The 18,059-nt window shown below is 36.1% G+C and overlaps 1 protein-coding gene across 2 annotated transcripts in view; it reads left to right on the plus strand.

Annotated features, from left to right (window-relative positions):
• The window catches only part of LOC145672027 (putative transporter YutK), a 134,154-nt gene extending 116,149 nt beyond the window's left edge, over positions 1–18,005 (plus strand). For both annotated transcript variants that reach the window (XM_081741220.1, XM_081741221.1), the window contains exons 10-13: positions 1,131–1,299; positions 11,665–11,823; positions 14,297–14,477; positions 17,825–18,005. In XM_081741220.1, the coding sequence (XP_081597346.1) occupies positions 1,131–1,299; positions 11,665–11,823; positions 14,297–14,477; positions 17,825–17,847 (532 nt within the window). In that variant the 3' untranslated portion in view covers positions 17,848–18,005. The remainder of the gene's footprint in view (positions 1–1,130; positions 1,300–11,664; positions 11,824–14,296; positions 14,478–17,824) is intronic.
• Positions 18,006–18,059: the final 54 nt, after the last annotated feature.

Genomic DNA, 18,059 nt, shown 5'->3' on the forward strand with positions numbered 1-18,059 from the left:
AACTCAAGAGATACCAGAATCATCTTCTGGTGGGCGAACTGTGGTAGTACATACTTTTGCCGCTAGATGCCTCTCACGGGGACCTTATTGCATCAGTCTGCCGATTGCCAATCGGTGTATTATTATTATATTTATTAAGCGTCTTTCGTTTATTCGTTTATTTTTGTTATGATGCTGCGTTTTATGTTAAAGAAATTAATAAGGAAAATAGTGGCAATGTGTGAAATAGCTTACAAAGAAGCTGCTCTAGGAATAACACAAGTTTATGAGTGGTTTTTCCACTTCAAGAATGATGAATTGAATTTGAAGGCCAATCTTGCTCAGGGTGGCATTCGGGGCGGCAGAGAACATCTCTAAATTCATTTACTGATCTTGAAAGATCGTCACAAAACAATTGACGTACTTCTTGATCTGTCTAGTGTGTCCTGGGGCTCTACCAATAGATTTTGAGCGGAGAATTGCTAACAAAAAGAGGTGCAGCAATACTTACGCACAAAGCCTTCAGTGTGAAACACTTTTTAACCAAAAACAATATGATTCAACTTATCCACTCAGCGTGTTTAGCTGATCTCACTTCATTCAACTTCCTTTTATTCTTCCAAAATGAAAAAGTCCTTAGAAGATTATGTTTTTCGGACATGGAACAGATAAAAAAATAATAAAACTGGCAAAAGGCAGGGGTGCCCACAAGGGGGGGCTATGACGCAAACTGCGTCATTGAAATATTTGGGGGGTTAAAATCTATATAAATATGTTTGATGAGGGGGAGTAAAATTAATCGAAAAGAAGATTTTTTCATGGAAGAACACCTACGGATAGACAATTGGGGGGGGGTGCGTCATAGACATAAAGGGGGGTGGGCACCACTGCAAAAGGCATGGGTCTACAAGAATTTTAGGACTCCCTCAAAGTGGAAAACATTTTAGACCAGTGTATTTAATTCAATGAACAGTACTTTTAAGGAAATTCAGTTTCTAACACCTAACATTAAATGTGAATTTTATCATTACTAAATTCCGGTAACATTTGGGTCCCTTTCACACTTAATTTCAGCGTTAAACATGACAATTAAAATGTCTCTTAAACACAGTAAAAAGACATAAATATATTTTTTGTTCTTATTCCTTTAGGGGTGCAGCGAATGCTTTAGATGCAGCGTCAAGGGGAGCCAGCGACGCTACACAACTAGTTCTAGGAATCATAGCCAATATTATAGCGTTTGTGGCATGTGTGGGGTTCCTCAACAGCATTATTGGATGGCTTGGTACTCTTCTCGGTTACAACAACTGGTCCTTTGAAGTGAGTACACATAATAGAAATAGACTACATGTTTGTTATAAAACAGGAACTATAAAGTTAATCTTACAATACATGTACAGCAAATTAACATAGTTAACATACCTAACTAACATGCTATTTTCTATTTTTGTTGTTAATAATTTTGACTACTTTCCTTTTCCTACCGTCTTCATCAGAGCACTTAGAAAGAATGGGCTAAGACAGTGTTTCTCAAATTTTTCTCTGTGGAGACGACTTTTTAGTGAATGTTCTACGAACCATCCTACTCTTGTACCGTTCGAAAGCAAATTATATATATATATATCGGGTGTTGCAAAATAAGTGTTACAACTCTTGGGAGGTGACTCCTGCCACTGAGACAAGAAAAAAAGTTCTCTTCAACTTTCTGCTATCGGACATAGTTTCAGATCTAGAAGGTGCCGAAAGCGTGGGAAATTGACTTTCGGACGCCAATAGTTCGGAAACTATCTAACATAAAGAGGGCGGATAAAAAATTCACTGAAGAAGTCATACCTGCTCTATTGAATTTTGTATGTTTCACAATCCTACCATGCACGCGCAAGGGATTCCCCAAAGGAACGTAGGGAGTCCCGGATAATCTGCCAAATGAAAATTGGTCTAAATGGATATGAATTGATAGGCTTTCTACCAGGTAACAATAATACGTTTGTCTTAAATCGATATCTGGAGCAAACACAAAATGGCGGACATCTTCATGCCCGTTGTGTGTGGTTGCATAATCGCCAGGTACGGATGCTGGCCAACAGTGACGCTCTGAGTATTAAGTGTAGCGAATTTGTACTCGAATGCTCTAGAAAGACATCTGTAGTGTCGGTAGAGCATAACAGATGAAGCAGGGTGATTAACATGTATGGAAACACTTAACGAAAAATGCCCAGAAATGCACTCATACTCAGTAAACGTGAGTTCAAAGCGTCGGAAATGTAAGGATTAGCGTCAAGAACATGAAAGCAATTTCCAATTCACCAATAATATTCCCTCAAACCCATGCAAAATGATCTGCACGGTTGCATACCAATAAGGATGCAACAAGTCAGGCCAAGTTGAAATTGTGCAATTGGACTCACAAAGAAACTGGGTAAACTAAAGGAATGTCACTAGTGGGATCGCATGAACGATATTGAAATGTGGCCAATGTGTGTGTTGGTATCAACATGTAGCTAATGGACAAATGTCAACATGTCGCACCGTCTCACGTGCGAAAACTAGGAAAATAACATTGTACATTCTGCTATTACATCTGTTGCACCTTTCGGTAGAACGTAACTACAACACGATTGTATCAATGTCCCTCTTTGTTTGGGACATTGTCCCACAGTCGACACATATGAAAAGAAATCTCTTAATGAATGGTTCAAATTCTGATAGAGCGTGAAAATAACCAACTTGTATCATGTCCCACGTCTTCTGAGACATATAACAAACTCGAAATATAGGAAAATACCTCCAGAAATTCGTATCTTACACACAGTGCACATGCCAAGACAAAGACGAAAATGTACCGATTTGGCACATTTAACACTACACCTGAAACACCATACATATGGAAAATAAAACGACATGAGAAATAGCAAGAAACATCTTAAAAGCTCTGATTGTTTACAACTGTGCAGTAGGAGTAACAAAATGAAACACACAAGTATGTCGGGAGGCTGTACAAGAGGGCTTGCCAAACAAAGTGGGTACTCCTCAAAGAAATGAATACAGAGAAAGTGAGGCTCCTTTGAACCTCAGGGCTAGAGCGCTCGTTTGTGCTCGCGTGATCGCAGTTTCCAATCCTACTGGGAGTCCAAGGGCTCAGATTCAAGACCCGAGTAGTTATTTTCCTATTTTTTGCACGTGGGACAATGTCCCAGCAGTAGTGGGACATGTTGACATTTGTTCATTAGCTACATGTTGATATCAACACACACATTGGCCACATTTCAATATCGTTCATTCGATCCCACTAGTGACATTCCTTTAGTTTACCCAGTTTCTTAGTGAGTCCAATTGCACAATTTCAACTTGGTCTCAGTTGTTGCATCCTTATTGGTATGCAACCGTGCACATCATATTGCATCGGTTTGAAAGAATATTATTGGTGAATTGGCAATGGCTTTCATGTTCTTGACGCTAATCCTTACATTTCCGACGCTTTGAACTCACGTTTACTGAGTATGAGTGCATTTCTGGGCATTTTTCGTTAAGTGTTTCCATACATGTTAATCACCCTGCTTCATCTGTTATGCTCTACCGACACTACAGATGTCTTTCTAGAGCATTTGAGTACAAATTCGCTACACTTAATACTCAGAACGTCACTGTTGGCCAGCATCAGTACCTGGCGATTATGCAACCACACACAACGGGCATGAAAGTGTCCGTCATTTTGTATTTGCTCCAGATATCGACTTAAGACAAACGAATTATTGTTACCTGGTAGAAACCCTATCAATTCATATCCATTTAGACCAATTTTCATTTGGCAGATTATCCGGGACTCCCTACGTTCCTTTGGGGAATCCCTTGCGCGTGCATGGTAGGATTGTGAAACATACAACATTCAATAGAGCAGGTATGACTTCTTCAGTGAATGTTTTATCCGCCCTCTTTATGTTAGATAGTTTCCGAACTATTGGCGTCCGAAAGTCATTTTCCCACGCTTTCGGCACCTTGTAGATCTGAAACTATGTCCGATAGCAGAAAGTTGAAGAGAACTTTTTTTCTTGTCTCAGGGGCAGGAGTCACCTCCCAAGAGTTGTAACACCTATTTTGCAACACCCGATATATATATATATATATATATATATATATATATATATATATATACGTTTTCGTGTTTGTAATTTTATTTTCTTGAGGGTTACTTAAAATTCCTCTAACTTTATTGATATTATTAGACTAAGACACCAACACACTGAGCAATTCTATTGTAATAATAATATAAAGCAGAATCATAAAACACGTAACAGTTTCAACACACTAACTGTGTCTTCATCAGACTTCACTTGTTCTGACTTTTAGGGAGTTAGTCACCTTGTATATACTTCCAGATCAACTTTCTACTTAGCCTCCACTCCTTCATTAAAATTAATCCTTGTATTTTTTTTTCTACTTTTATCTTGTTAAAGCATTACATGTATCCAGTTGGAAAAAAAAATACCTTTTTGCTTAATACATCCGTGTTCTTTAATTATCCTTGTTTTTGGTTCCCTTCTTCATTTGTTCTCTTTATTTTTTCTTCTTTAAATAAAATCTTCTCTCATTCTTTATTTATGACGAATTCTCCATTTCAAATCATTGTCTTGTCTCCTGCCTACATAATTTTCCTAGTTTCTTTCCCTTTTCTCACTAAAGTCTTGTTCTCTGCTTCTATGACTTCTGCTCCATCCCATCCTATTATGTGATTTGTCCCGTTCTGGGCAGAGCGAAGCCTAAGTAGAAACGTGATCTCCAGAACTTATATAAGAGGTGGTCAATTTCCTAGAAGCCAGAAGAAGGGGAAAGTCTGATGAAGACATACCGGGTGTCCGAGAAGTCCTTCCCTGATTACAGAAATTGATAACTCAGGCTAGAAATAAGATAGAAATATGAAACTGGTGTTGAATTGTTTACAAACTATAAAAGTTTTTGTCTGTGTTAGGTTTGTTCTGTTTTACCAAGTCTCAATTTTGTTTGTTTTAGGTTTGTAGTACGTAAGTAAGAAGCCCAAGAAGCCATGCCAACCAAGCAGGAGAAGGCACAGTGTGTCCTGTGGTACCATGAGACACGATCACCAACCACGGTGCAGAGACAGTTCCAGCCAACATTTGGGAGGACTCCACCTGATGTCAAGAGCATTAAAGCCTGGTATGAGAAGTTCAAGAACACAGGGTCGGTTGCTGACCTTCCGAGGTCTGGTCGACCAAGAACCTCAGCAGACACGGTGGAGGCTATGCGGCAGTCTTTTCTGAGAAGTCCTAAGAAATCGGTGCGCAGGGCCTCACGTGAATTACAGATGCCAAAAAGCTCTATCCATGACATTTTACACAAACGTTTATTGTTTCGTGCTTACAAAGAGCAACTCGTTCAGGCCTTGTTGCCCGACGACGGTACACGTCGATATGACTTTGCGGTCGAAATGCTATCACGTATTGAGGACGATAATGGTTATCTCAGACGAATTGCCTTTTCCGACGAAGCGACATTCTTTGTCAGTGGAGTAGTGAATCGCCATAATGTACGCATTTGGGGTTCAGAAACCCCCAGGGAGGTCAGGGAGTTCACCAGCGGCAGTCCAAAGGTGAATGTTTGGTGCGCGTTATTGCACGATCGAATTATCGGGCCATTCTTCTTCGCTGAGGATACCATCACATCTGCAGTGTACCTGGATATTTTGCAGCTGTATGCTGTTCCTCAGCTGCTTCAGTATCGCCCCGATGTCGTTTTTCAGCAAGACAGTGCACCACCTCATTGGGGTTTGGACGTCCGTGCCTATCTCGATAGGACATTTCCTGGGCGATGGATTGGTCGTGATGGACCAACAGCTTGGCCTCCACGCTCTCCTGACATAACCCCATTAGACTTCTTTTTATGGGGTTATGTCAAGGATGAGGTCTACCGAACACGTGTACCAGATCTTGAAACCCTGCAGCAACGAATAACCACAGTCGTTGCATCGATCCCTCCAGTGATGTTGGCTAATGTGTGGATGTAAATTGAATATCGCCTAGATGTGCTACGTGCTACCAAGGGTGCTCATGTGGAAGTGTACTGATGTGACCAAAACTTTTATAGTTTGTAAACAATTCAACACCAGTTTCATATTTCTATCTTATTTCTAGCCTGAGTTATCAATTTCTGTAATCAGGGAAGGACTTCTCGGACACCCTGTAGTGTTGAAGCTGTTACATGTTTTGTGATTGTGTTTTATATTATTATCAAAATAGCCTTGTTCAGTGTGTAGCTGTGTTAGTTTAACAATATGGAAACAAGGCCTGCTAGAATAATTATTGGTAACTACAACCTATTACAGTCTTACATTTATATAAACTATTAGAATTTGGTAATCTTTACCTTATTAGATGGTAAAATGTATAAACGCTTAATATCAATTATGGTGTGTGATAGAGTGATAGATTATTGATGCCAATTTTATTTTATGTATTTATTTATTTTTACTAAGGTTTAATCTAAGAAGACTTTTAGAGGGGACCTCGGGTACCATTTCTTGTCCGCGGGCCACAATTTGAGAAACGCTGGGTTAGAAAATTTCAGGTAGAACAGAAAGTTGAAGAAATGAATGAGTAATTCTTACCTGTCGAAACCAACTCGTCAAAATTATTATATACAAAATTTAAAACCAGCATACTTAAACGAGTTCACACGTTGAAAACATGTTGATTGCGAACTGTTACCAACACTAATAAGTCTTTCACTGTTAGTAGTATGTAAAAATGAAATTAAATCTTTAAGTTTTACGTCTCTTGAATATGCTGGGTAGGGTAAAGGAGATGGTGATGATGAGAAATGAATGAAAGAATGGAATGAAGAAAATAAGAGGAATCAGAGGAACAGAAACTGGAAAAGAAAACCCGAGAAAACCCACGCATACGGTGTTTGTTCACCACGAAGTTCAGGTGGCGTGAGCGGGGATCGAATCAGGAACCTCATACAGCAGAGGTGAACGCTCTACCACTGAGTTACCACGTATTACTATAGTATGAGTGTCACCATTAGAAGATGAACTACAATAGACACAAATGTATTACTTAACAGCGTGTTTGTATTACAAAATAAATATATATTATGTTCTAGCAGAATAAAAACTAGTCATTATTATTGATAGTGGAGTACAAACTTTCCACTCCATAAAAATTCACTTGTCTCGAAAATTACGCATGATAATTTATCCTCAGTATGTTATTTTGTTTAGCTGGATATAATCTATTGATCGATATACGTCTTACCTTTGAACAATATTATAGCCGAATAATAATTAAAGTTTAACATTTAATCATAAACTCCATTAACTATAGTATGTGTGCTGCAGTCCTGCTTGATATTTCATCTTGATAAGTAGAATAATTCTTGTACAGCATCAATTTTTAGGTTTACAGAAAAAAGCTGGTTTTCTCCATTTTCTCAAAAACTACGCATGATAATTTACTCTCACGCTTATCTTTTGTTCAGTTCAATGAGGTCTATCGACTGGTAGATGTATCATCTTTGGACATTTTTACTTAAACCATAAGAATATTGGAGGATTATTATTATTATTATTATTATTATTATTATTATTATTATTATTATTATTATTATTATTATTATTATTATTATTATTATTATTATTATTATTATTATTATTAAGTATTCTGCCTCTTGACAAGTCCTGGTTTTTTAGGTTTGCACCTGGAAATGTTTCTTCCACATTTCCCGATCCTCCGCTTCCTCTTTTATCTCCCAATATTTTCTTCTATTTTTCAAATAATTCATCAGTTATGTTCTTCTTCTTCCTATTCCTCGCTTTCCTTCCATCTTACGTTCTGTGGCGTATGAAGAAGACAATTTCTTCGCAAGATGTGTCCGATCCAATTGGCCTTTCTGTGAAAGATGCTGGTTAAAACCGTCCTCTTCTCTCCTATCCGTTTTAAAACATCTTCGTTTGTTGCTCTTTCTGTCCATTTTATCTTCTCCATCTTCCTCCATCAGCCTTTCGAAGCTCTCTAAATATTTCTTCTCTAACGTCCGTAATGTCCAAGTCTCTAAACCATGAAGTCCAATGCTCCATATATAGCGCTTGGCCAACTTCTTCCTTATTCCAATATTAAGGCTGCTAGTTAATAAAAGTGACCCTTTCTTGTTGAATGCTTCTTTAGCTATGGCTATTCTTGACTTAATCTCTTTGGTGTAGTAAGCTGTCGTCAAACTACTTCTCAAATATTTGAAATTGTCGATCTCTTCAAGTTCCCTTTGTTCTACTCTGACCCGTAAGGGCGCATTTCCACGGGATATTCTCATGACTTTCGACTTTTCGATGTTGATTTCCATTCCATGTACTTTCCAATGTCAACTATTTTGTCAATCATCTCCTGTAGTACTTCTTCGGTTCTAGCTATAATAGCCATATCATATGCGTACTCGATTTTACACCCTCCATTCCAAAAGAAACCGAACTTTTGAAAACAAATAGTACCACTAGTGCCATCTGTTGTAATATTTTACCGGTAGATGGCGTAGTCCCTCATTGACAACTGGTATAAATGTCATGACATTTGGATGCACGGCACCAAAGTTATTGCGTTTCAACTGTCAGTGTGTTGTGTACATCGGTCGGAAAATGAGTTTCAAACAACGAGCTGCAATTGAGTTTTGTGTTAAACTGGGTAAAACTTTTAGTGAAACGCACCAAATGCTACAAAATGCATATGGTGATGAGTGTCTATACCGTACGCAAGTTTACGAGTGGATCAGGCGATTCAAATCGGGTAGAGAGACGCTGGATGATGACGAAAGATCAGGCCGTCCCAGAACTGGATTATCGGAAGAAAACATCGAAAAAGTGCGTGAATTCATCAAACATAACAAAAAATCGTCGGTGAAAGTTATTGAAATGGAATTAGGCATTCCTCAAACAACCGCATACCGCATTTTGACCGAAGTTTTGGGCCTTAAGAAGGTTAATTCGCGGTTTGTACCACACAAACTCACCGAAGACCAAAAAGTTGATCGAATTGCACATTGCAAAGACATCGTTAAAAGTGCTCGGCAGGATCGAAACTTTTTGAAATCGATTGTAACTGGTGACGAGACGTGGTGTTTTGAATATGAGCCCGAAACAAAGCGGCAAAGTGCTGAATGGAGAGCGCCGGATGAAGGAACACCCAAAAAAAGTCGCTTGGTGAAGTCAAAAGTTAAGGTGATGCTGATTTGTTTTTACGATTCAAAAGAAATTATCCACAAAGAATTTGTTCCGCCCGGCCAGACAGTCACTGGAGAGTTTTACTTGGGCGTCATGAAGCGTTTGCTGGCAAGAATTCGTCGTATTCGGCCCGAATATCGCGAAATCGGCAGTTGGACTCTTTTGGACGATAATGCACCATCACATCGTTCGCGACTTGTAACTGAATTTTTGGTCAAAAATCACATTATTCGGTTGCATCATCCGCCCTATTCACCAGATCTCGCTCCGTGCGATTTCTATCTGTTCCCGAAACTGCATTTGGCGATGAAAGGAAAGTGGCACGCATCGATTGATGCCATTGAGAAGGCGACGACCGCCGTCCTAAAGACCATTCCAATAAAGGACATGGAGAAGTCGTTTGACAACTTGTTGGAGCGTGCAAATATGTGTATCGATGCAGAAGGGGAATACATTGATTAATAAAAATGATTTGTTCCAAAATGTACATTGCTTTTTTGTATTTTTAAAACGTTCGGTTTCTTTTGGAATGGAGGGTGTATTAATGATCTGCCATCCAATCTTCAAATCTCAGGAAGAACCTCAGGAAGAATCATCATTATATTTATTCTATTGGAGGATATAGAAAAGTAAAGAATATAGTTGCATTTCGATAGGTAAAAACCTTTAATTCATTTACCTTTATCTTCTGTAATATCTTAAATTTTCAAATCTGTACTTCTTAAGTGATATGATAAAAGGCAACAGGAAATTAGCAGCCTACAAAATCTCAGAATCAAAAATGCTATGACCGAAACAAAATTTGTATATCACAATTATGTTTTGACTTTTTTGACGGAAACATAGCTGTTAATGTTACAAATGAAAAAAGGCGTTTAAGAAAAGGAAAACTTTTGCATGATTTACAGTGAGAATTCCATGTTATTCCATAGTAATACAAACCTATGTTAAGTATTTCTACTTATTTTTGTTACACTCTAATTACTGTATGAGCAGTGTTGGAATGAATAGTTTCTAATATTTCTTTTTAAATTTGTAAATTATTCATTGTAGCTTTGGAAAATTCAAGACTGTTAATAAAACTCCTACTGACCAAAACAGTATATATACTAAGAGTATATATCTGTGTTACTGTTTCGGCTATGTAACATAGTCTTCCTCAGACACATTATGAGAGAAATATCCAATTTTGACAGCTTATATACAATCTGAACGCAAGACACGCCCACTTTCTCTTTACGAAACGTAAACTTCTAATTGGTTCTAAAAAGTAAATTTTTAAATAGATGTTGTCACTTTGTCTCCTTGCGCACCTACACCTATATCTATAATCTTTTACACCTGTTATAAAACTTTTAATTGGTTAAGAACTAAACTCTTAATTAGGTGTTTGTTACTTACACTTTCTGTTCCCTATTGCTCACCTGCTATTCTATTATCACACCTGTTCTAATAGCTTGTGTTAATCCTTTTAATTCTTTCTTTCTATTTCGTCTATCATTTTTTCCTATAATTCATGTATCACAAATTCACTAGATAAATTCGTCAACTTCTCCTTTCCATATTTCTTAATCCACTGGGCTTCTTTCCACTTTCTTATCACACTCCTTTTTTCCCTTTCTCTTTTTCCCTTCCCTTTCTCCTTTTTCTTTCTTTTAAATCTTCTCTTCTGTATCCGTTTCCCTTTAATTTAGGCACAGTATTTCTATATCTTCTTTCTTTCTTCCTTCGTCGCTATTTATCATTTCTATCTTCTTTCTCGTGTTCTGTATAAAATTCTTCTTGGTCCCCATGTCTACGTCACTCCTCTTATGGCACTATATCCCGGCATCGCATTCTTTCCTGTACCATCTCGTTTCGAATTTTCCTTCTATTTTCTTTATAGTCATGTCGATGAAGTTGATTTTCCTCCCTTCTTCTTTCTTCATTTCTAGCCTAATCCCTTTTTCTTCGTCCTCAATTATTTTAACAAATTTATCCAACCTTTCCATATTCCAAGACAATCATCTACATACCTACAAAACATTATAAAATTTTGTCCTCCTTCTTCTTTTACTTTCTGTTCCCATCTGTTCATTACAATCTCTGCTAGTACCAGACTCAGTCTCGAACCTATGCTTAGCTCTCTATATGGAAGAGTAGTGTATGCGTGATTGGTGAGGATAAAAGAGGGGCTCACGTATATGGCACAAGGGAATCAAGTTCACTTTTCGTTATTTTGGACACATTTCAACTATAAGAACTCTATCTGAAGCTCCTTTCAGACCTTAAAACATTCATCTCTAGATATTGTAAATAACCCATATATATGTATTAACTTTTCAATGTATTTAAGCGTTCCGTACAAGCTTTATGTCTCTGTCTCTAAGAACTTTGGTAATTGGAGTTGACTACTCCGTGTTTTTTACGCCCTATATTGTGAAGATGTGATTCATAAAATAAACAATTGTTTTCTTGTGTAGGCACTTTTGTCGAACGTGTTCATCCCTCTGACATGGTTGATGGGAGTGGAATGGGATGACTGTCAAATAGTAGCTAAGTTGGTGGGCATTAAAACCATTGTGAATGAGTTCGTCGCTTATGAAGAATTAGGAAAATATATAAAAGCTAATCAAATATCGGTAAGTACTCATAAAGAAGATAAGTTGTATATGAATTAATATTGATCATATTAGTAAATAATCCTTCTCATTATATGCATACGTGGTACAGAATATCTCCAATATAAAAATATATCAAATGAAAGTGAAGGTTTCGTACGCTGTTAGGGAAGATTGTCTCAGTAAAGAACTTGTCAATTGATGCGTTCTCAAATGAACATGTCATGTATGTAGAACTCTGATCTTACCAGTTCCCTAACAGAGGCGTGTTTAATCCAGGGGCGGATCTTTCTTATTTTATATATATAAATAAAATCCATCCCAAAGTTTGGAGCCCTTAAAAGTAGCAGTATGAAAACCCACCGCTCCCCCCCCCCCCCAGAAGTCGGTCCTGGATCCGCCCCTAGTTTAATCGGTTGACTACCTACGCTATCTTTATTTTTTTTTAGCACATAGGTTGATTTTTATGGGGAATTATTTCTCTATTTTCTTTGAAATGGACTGAAATTTTAATTATATGATTTACTTACTTATTGTTCGAGTCTACAGTAGTTACCTTGCCCCTTCCTATATCAAAATGAATATGTATTATATATAAATTAATATCAGTTAATTCAAATTAGATTTAGAAATACTGAAATTAAATATACCGTATCAAACTTTGATTTTAAAGACTATAACATTTAAATGCGTTGAAATATTAAATAAAGTGCACACTTTCAAATATCTAGAATCAATATTAACATACGAAAACCATATCCACGAAGAAATTAAATGTCGACTAAAGGAAGGGAATTCGTGTTATTATTCAGTTCAAAATCTTTTGTCGTCGTGAATTCTGTCGAGGAATTTGAAGCTTAAAATATATAAAACGACAATCATGCCTGTTTGTTCTGTATGGTTGTGAAACATGGTCGCTTATTCTGAGGGAAGAACATAGATTGGAAGTATTTGAGAATAAGATCCTGAGACGAATATTCGGACCCAAGAGGAACGGAAATGGGGAATGGCGGAAACTTCATAACGAGGAACTACATAATTTATACGGTTTACTAAACATTGTTAGGGTCATCAAGTCTAGGAGGCTCAAGTGGGCAGGTCATGTAGCCAGGATGGAAGAAAGTAGCAACGCTTTCAAAGCCTTAACTGGAAATTCAACCGGAAAACGACCACTGGGAAGACCTAGGCGCAGATGGGAGGACAATATTAAGATGGATCTCGCAAAAATATGAATAGAAAGTAAAACTAAACCCAGTTGGCTAAGGATAGAAGTCAATGGAGAACTTTTGTAAACGCGGGTTTGAACCTTCGGGTTTCATAGACCATAGAGTTAGTTAGTTAGTTAGTTAGTTAAAACACTTAAATGATTTAAAGAAGGAAATGATTAAAGTCAAACAAATAAAATTCCAGTTCATTTCAAAGAAAGCAAAAATAATTCCCGATAGACATCAATGGGATAAAAAATAAAAGGGACGCAAGTGCTTAATATCGTTAATGTGTTACGTAGAAAAGGTATTAAGATAAGAATGGATCAATCATTTCTGTATGTATTGAATTGAAATGTAAAAAATGTATGTAATTTATGTAATTAATTAAAAATCCACATAAATCTTTATAAGTACATGATAAAAATGAACTGTGTGAAATTAAAAGTTCGAAAAATTACTAGTGAGTACCAAAGTTCACCGTAGTTTTTAATAATGTTCAGTGAATTCTATAGTTTACAAAAAGAGAAAAGTAAGTACCTATTGATAATCGCTTTATATTTTTTAAATAATCAATTTAGTTAAAATGCAAAATTGAAATTTCATTTAGGCACCATACGTGTATGAGAGGTTCTGAAAACATTTTGTTATAGCCGCTACTATCTTAGAAAGTGAGTCTGGTGGAAATATTGATGGGCAATGCAGGTTTTTTGATTTTGAGTTTAACTTCCCTTTCAGTAACGAGGCTATATGAGACGTGGACCTACTGATTAACGTGGAATCCGAAGCATATGAGCTCCCGCTGGGAATCAAACCCGTGTCTCCCACGCCAAAAGCACGTACGCTAACCGCTTAGCCCACGGAAGAGCTCCATGAGCAATGCAGAATGCGATACTTCAACCAATACGAAGTTTGTGTTTGCTGCATTAAACTTTTTACTTAGAATAGTACAAGAGAAAAAAGTCGCAACAAGTAAGATCAGAGCTCCGTGCTGGCCACTCTGACCAGTAGAACGGAAGAAATAACATAATCGCTTACGCAGTCTTAAACTTTACGTCGTTTATAGTTGTATTCTACCACTGAAGATATAAACCTAACCGTATTTGATTGCTACTCCAACTTTGAAAATTAATATATATTTTTTTCGTGAAAATCAATTAAAAGTTTAAAAAAGTATCTATAAATAATTCCCAATAGAGTAAACTTAGTTCTCACCCACTTTGTAATTAGGTTACTCTTATAATTCGAAGATATTAAATTGCGCCTATTTTTATATTATTAATTGGCAGAAAAGGTCTGAAGCAATTGCAACATACGCCTTGTGTGGCTTCTCCAACCCAGGAAGTATAGGAATCATGATCGGCTCTTTATCCGCAATGGCTCCCGAAAGAAGATCCGACTTTGCAGAAGTGGCTTTTCGTGCATTTATTGCTGGGTGTGCTGCCTGCTTTTTAACAGCTTGCATAGCTGGTAAGTTGATATTTGTTTAGAACTCCAAATAATATAAGGATACAACAGTTTACTACAGTAGCTGTTTCTGCTACACTGCAGGTAAGGAAAAATTAAATGAAGTATTTCAATTTAACGTCCCACGATTATACCCTTTAGATTAAGGGAGACGGATGAATGATAGAAGAATTGGTGGAATGAAATGTGGGAGAAAATGAGAGTACCTCGAGAAAACCCACGAGCACGATATTGTCCACGACAAACTTACTTGGTCGGGGTTCAAACAAGGAACCCCACACACCAGAGGTAAGCTCCACTGAGCCACCGTGCCCCCCCCCTCCAATGCAGGTAAGTAATGAACCTGTACGCAATTCACTAAAAATATAGTTTATACTTTTATGTTCACAGTTATGTTGTAATACTTCTAAGATATAGTGTACACCTAAGCGGAGTAATATGTAATGTTACTCGAGTTATTTCCCGCTCGTTAATTGTTTCTTTATACTTGTACAGTATGTCTCATAAGAAATTAATAACGCTGCTAAATCACAAACAACTTCTTTCTCACAAAAAAGCAATAAAATGCTTTATACACTAAAATCAAATACGTCTTGAAACTAGAAAGACTGTTGTAAGTTATGCTTCGAATTTTTCCAGTATCCATTAACACGTTGTATAAACTGTGGGAACTTTCCAAAAATTAATCTTTTTCATTCAGAAAAAATATCTTAAGAACTATAAAAGACTCTAAAATAAATTATTCGTGTAGGTATATTTTTAAGAATAAACAAACATTGCCTATAATCACTCTTTATATCTTTCGTATGTTGCTTTCCGTTAAAACCAACATTAACATATTTCACACATCAGTATCGTAAATATGAAACGAGATATAACAATTAAATTTCCAGCAAACAATATTGTACTAAAGGAATTCAAGGTATATGAGTACTGTCTTATATAGTAAGCAACCTCAATATTCGAATTCAGGAACAAATACAGACATTCAAGAAATCAATGAAATACTATCGACTGAAACAATGATTCTGTCTTTGATTTTCGTATGAATCAGAGAATATTATCTTTTACATATATATTCTGTTACTCAGAGTAGTGTTCACTCATATAATAGAAGGTGCAGAAATAAAAATGATTTCCCTACCCACTAAACAAAACACTTTTCATGTCTTTATACATATAAAACGTTACCTTTAGAATTCAACGGATTAAACTTAATAGCCAACCTTACGCTGAAAACAATGTCCTGAGAACACACCGCTCGTGATGCAATGTGAGTGGTGTTTTGGATTTCAGTTATAGACATCGTTCTTTATCAGCTCAGTGTCAGTGAAAGCACAAACAAAAGTTCAAAATAAGCTACGCACAACTCGCTTTTATCTCAGCTTTTCTCAAATTGAGATCGAGAAATTAAATTTACGCAAGCAATGTGTGTCTGTGTGTGTGTGTGTGTGTGTGTGTGTGCGTGTGTGTGGCTGTTGCTGTTAGAAATATGACAAATATTATTTACTCTAAAAGACTGCCTTGGTATTATACTATTTTTCGGTATTTGTCTTGGGAACCTCATATAAAATATATATGTAGCTAATTATCAAGGGCAATATATTTATTACGATATTAAAAGTCACAATACCAAAGAATTACTTGCGAACTGCTTATTTTGCATTTTTAAAAAGTGTATTAGCAAATGGTTTAATATTTTAGGGTAACAGTAATCATATTAATGATGTGCTATTACTTAAAAGAAAGTCTATTAGAAAAATTTATGGTGTGTCCAAAAATGAGCAACATAAGCTGCTCTTTGCTATGATAACCTGTATATTTATATGGTATTGATGTACACGAAACAGAACGTTTGCACAGTGGCTTATAGACAAAATATACATGCATATAATACTAGATCGTGTAAATAAATTGATAGACCATATTCTAGACTATCTAAAATTAAAGAAAATCTATGTAAGTGTAGGTATAAGATTTATGAACATATTACCAATCTACATGCACCTTTTGTCTATGGATAAATTTCAAACTAAAATATATAATGGTGTAATGGCAATGCCTTGTTACAACATTAATGACTTTATTGAATCTCGAAAGTTATGTACTGATCGGTGATGCCAGAATGTAAATTTTGTTGTTATGATGTATGTATAAAATATGATAATGTAGTATATAGTGATTCATAAATCATGTTTGTATCTTTCAAATGAGGTTGTCTATTGCTTAATTATAGACTTAACAATAAAAAAAAATATTCCATTCTATTGTATTCTGTGTGTCACCATACAACGATCTGCTAGTTAACCGTGTATTCTTTACATAAATAAATAAATAATCCGTTCCACCAAACTAAAAGCTTTTAGTTGTTATTGGCAACGTACTATATAATTTCCAGAACCACAAAAATTCGTTTTGATCGATTTTCTGGAGGACTACGCATGAGGATTTACACTTACTCATGTAATTCTGTTCAGTTTAATGAGATCGAGAGATGTGTATGCTTTACGTTTCGCATTTTTCTGTTACACGATAATAGCATCGTAGAATCTGATAACAATGATCCTCATTGAACACCTGTTATAATTTATCAATTACATGTCAAATGATGACACTTGATTTTCACATCATTTTTTCCTGCTATAACAAACATTTATTTTTGTCTGAGTGCGATTGGTGAAATGACCATGTAGCTAGTAAGTTAAAAGATGTAAAAAAAGATATTTAGAGCAAACTGTAGAGAGTTTAGACTTATTTATTCACTAGCAGAATGCCCATTCTTCGCACGGGGCGAATGCGTTTCATTTTGGACATAAAGGACTCAATTTGGATTTAAATGGCATCAGAAGTGTCACTGTTCATCTCAGCGACCCCGAAAACTATGGATTCCAAACTAATGTCGGTCATTTTCGATCATTTATATATACCTCCACCTTCCCAAGTTTCGGGGTTGAATTTGGATTTAAACTGCATCGGGTGTGTCACTGTTCATGTCAACAACGATTCTGAAAATTATGGATTCGACACTAATATCGGTCATTTTCGGTCATTTTTGAATATCTCCCTCTTCCCCCTCCCCTAACTATCACCGTCAAAGTGGCATGATAAAAAAACATCCCAGGTTCGAACATCATCTACGTTGAAAATTTGATCGAAATTGGTTACGTGGTTTAAGAGTTATGAAGTGACCAACATATTCACTTTCATTATATATAGATTTAAACATATATATAGATGTACAACATATGTATAAATTTAAATGTAATTTCTTTGATCTTTACAATGAGAACTGATATTATTTTATTTTCTATTTTGAATGATATTACATTACGTTTTCTTTCTAATTTCAGGGCTTTTATTGACTGACGTATAGTGCCATCTTCCGTATTTTTTTTTATTGAAATCCACACATCGAACAGTATTTTACCTTGCCTTTTACATTGGATTTTTAAAATATATATGTAATATTGTAAAAAATGTAAATTGTAAATTTTTATTATTTTAATAAGAATAATTTTTATACTTAATAAATTGTCTCTTTATTTTTAATATCCTTTTCTAACATAACCATGAAATTGTTAACAA

This window comes from Thermobia domestica, chromosome 15 (genome assembly GCF_964235325.1).
Source record: "Thermobia domestica chromosome 15, izTheDome1.hap1.1, whole genome shotgun sequence".
Lineage (NCBI taxonomy): Eukaryota > Metazoa > Arthropoda > Insecta > Zygentoma > Lepismatidae > Thermobia > Thermobia domestica.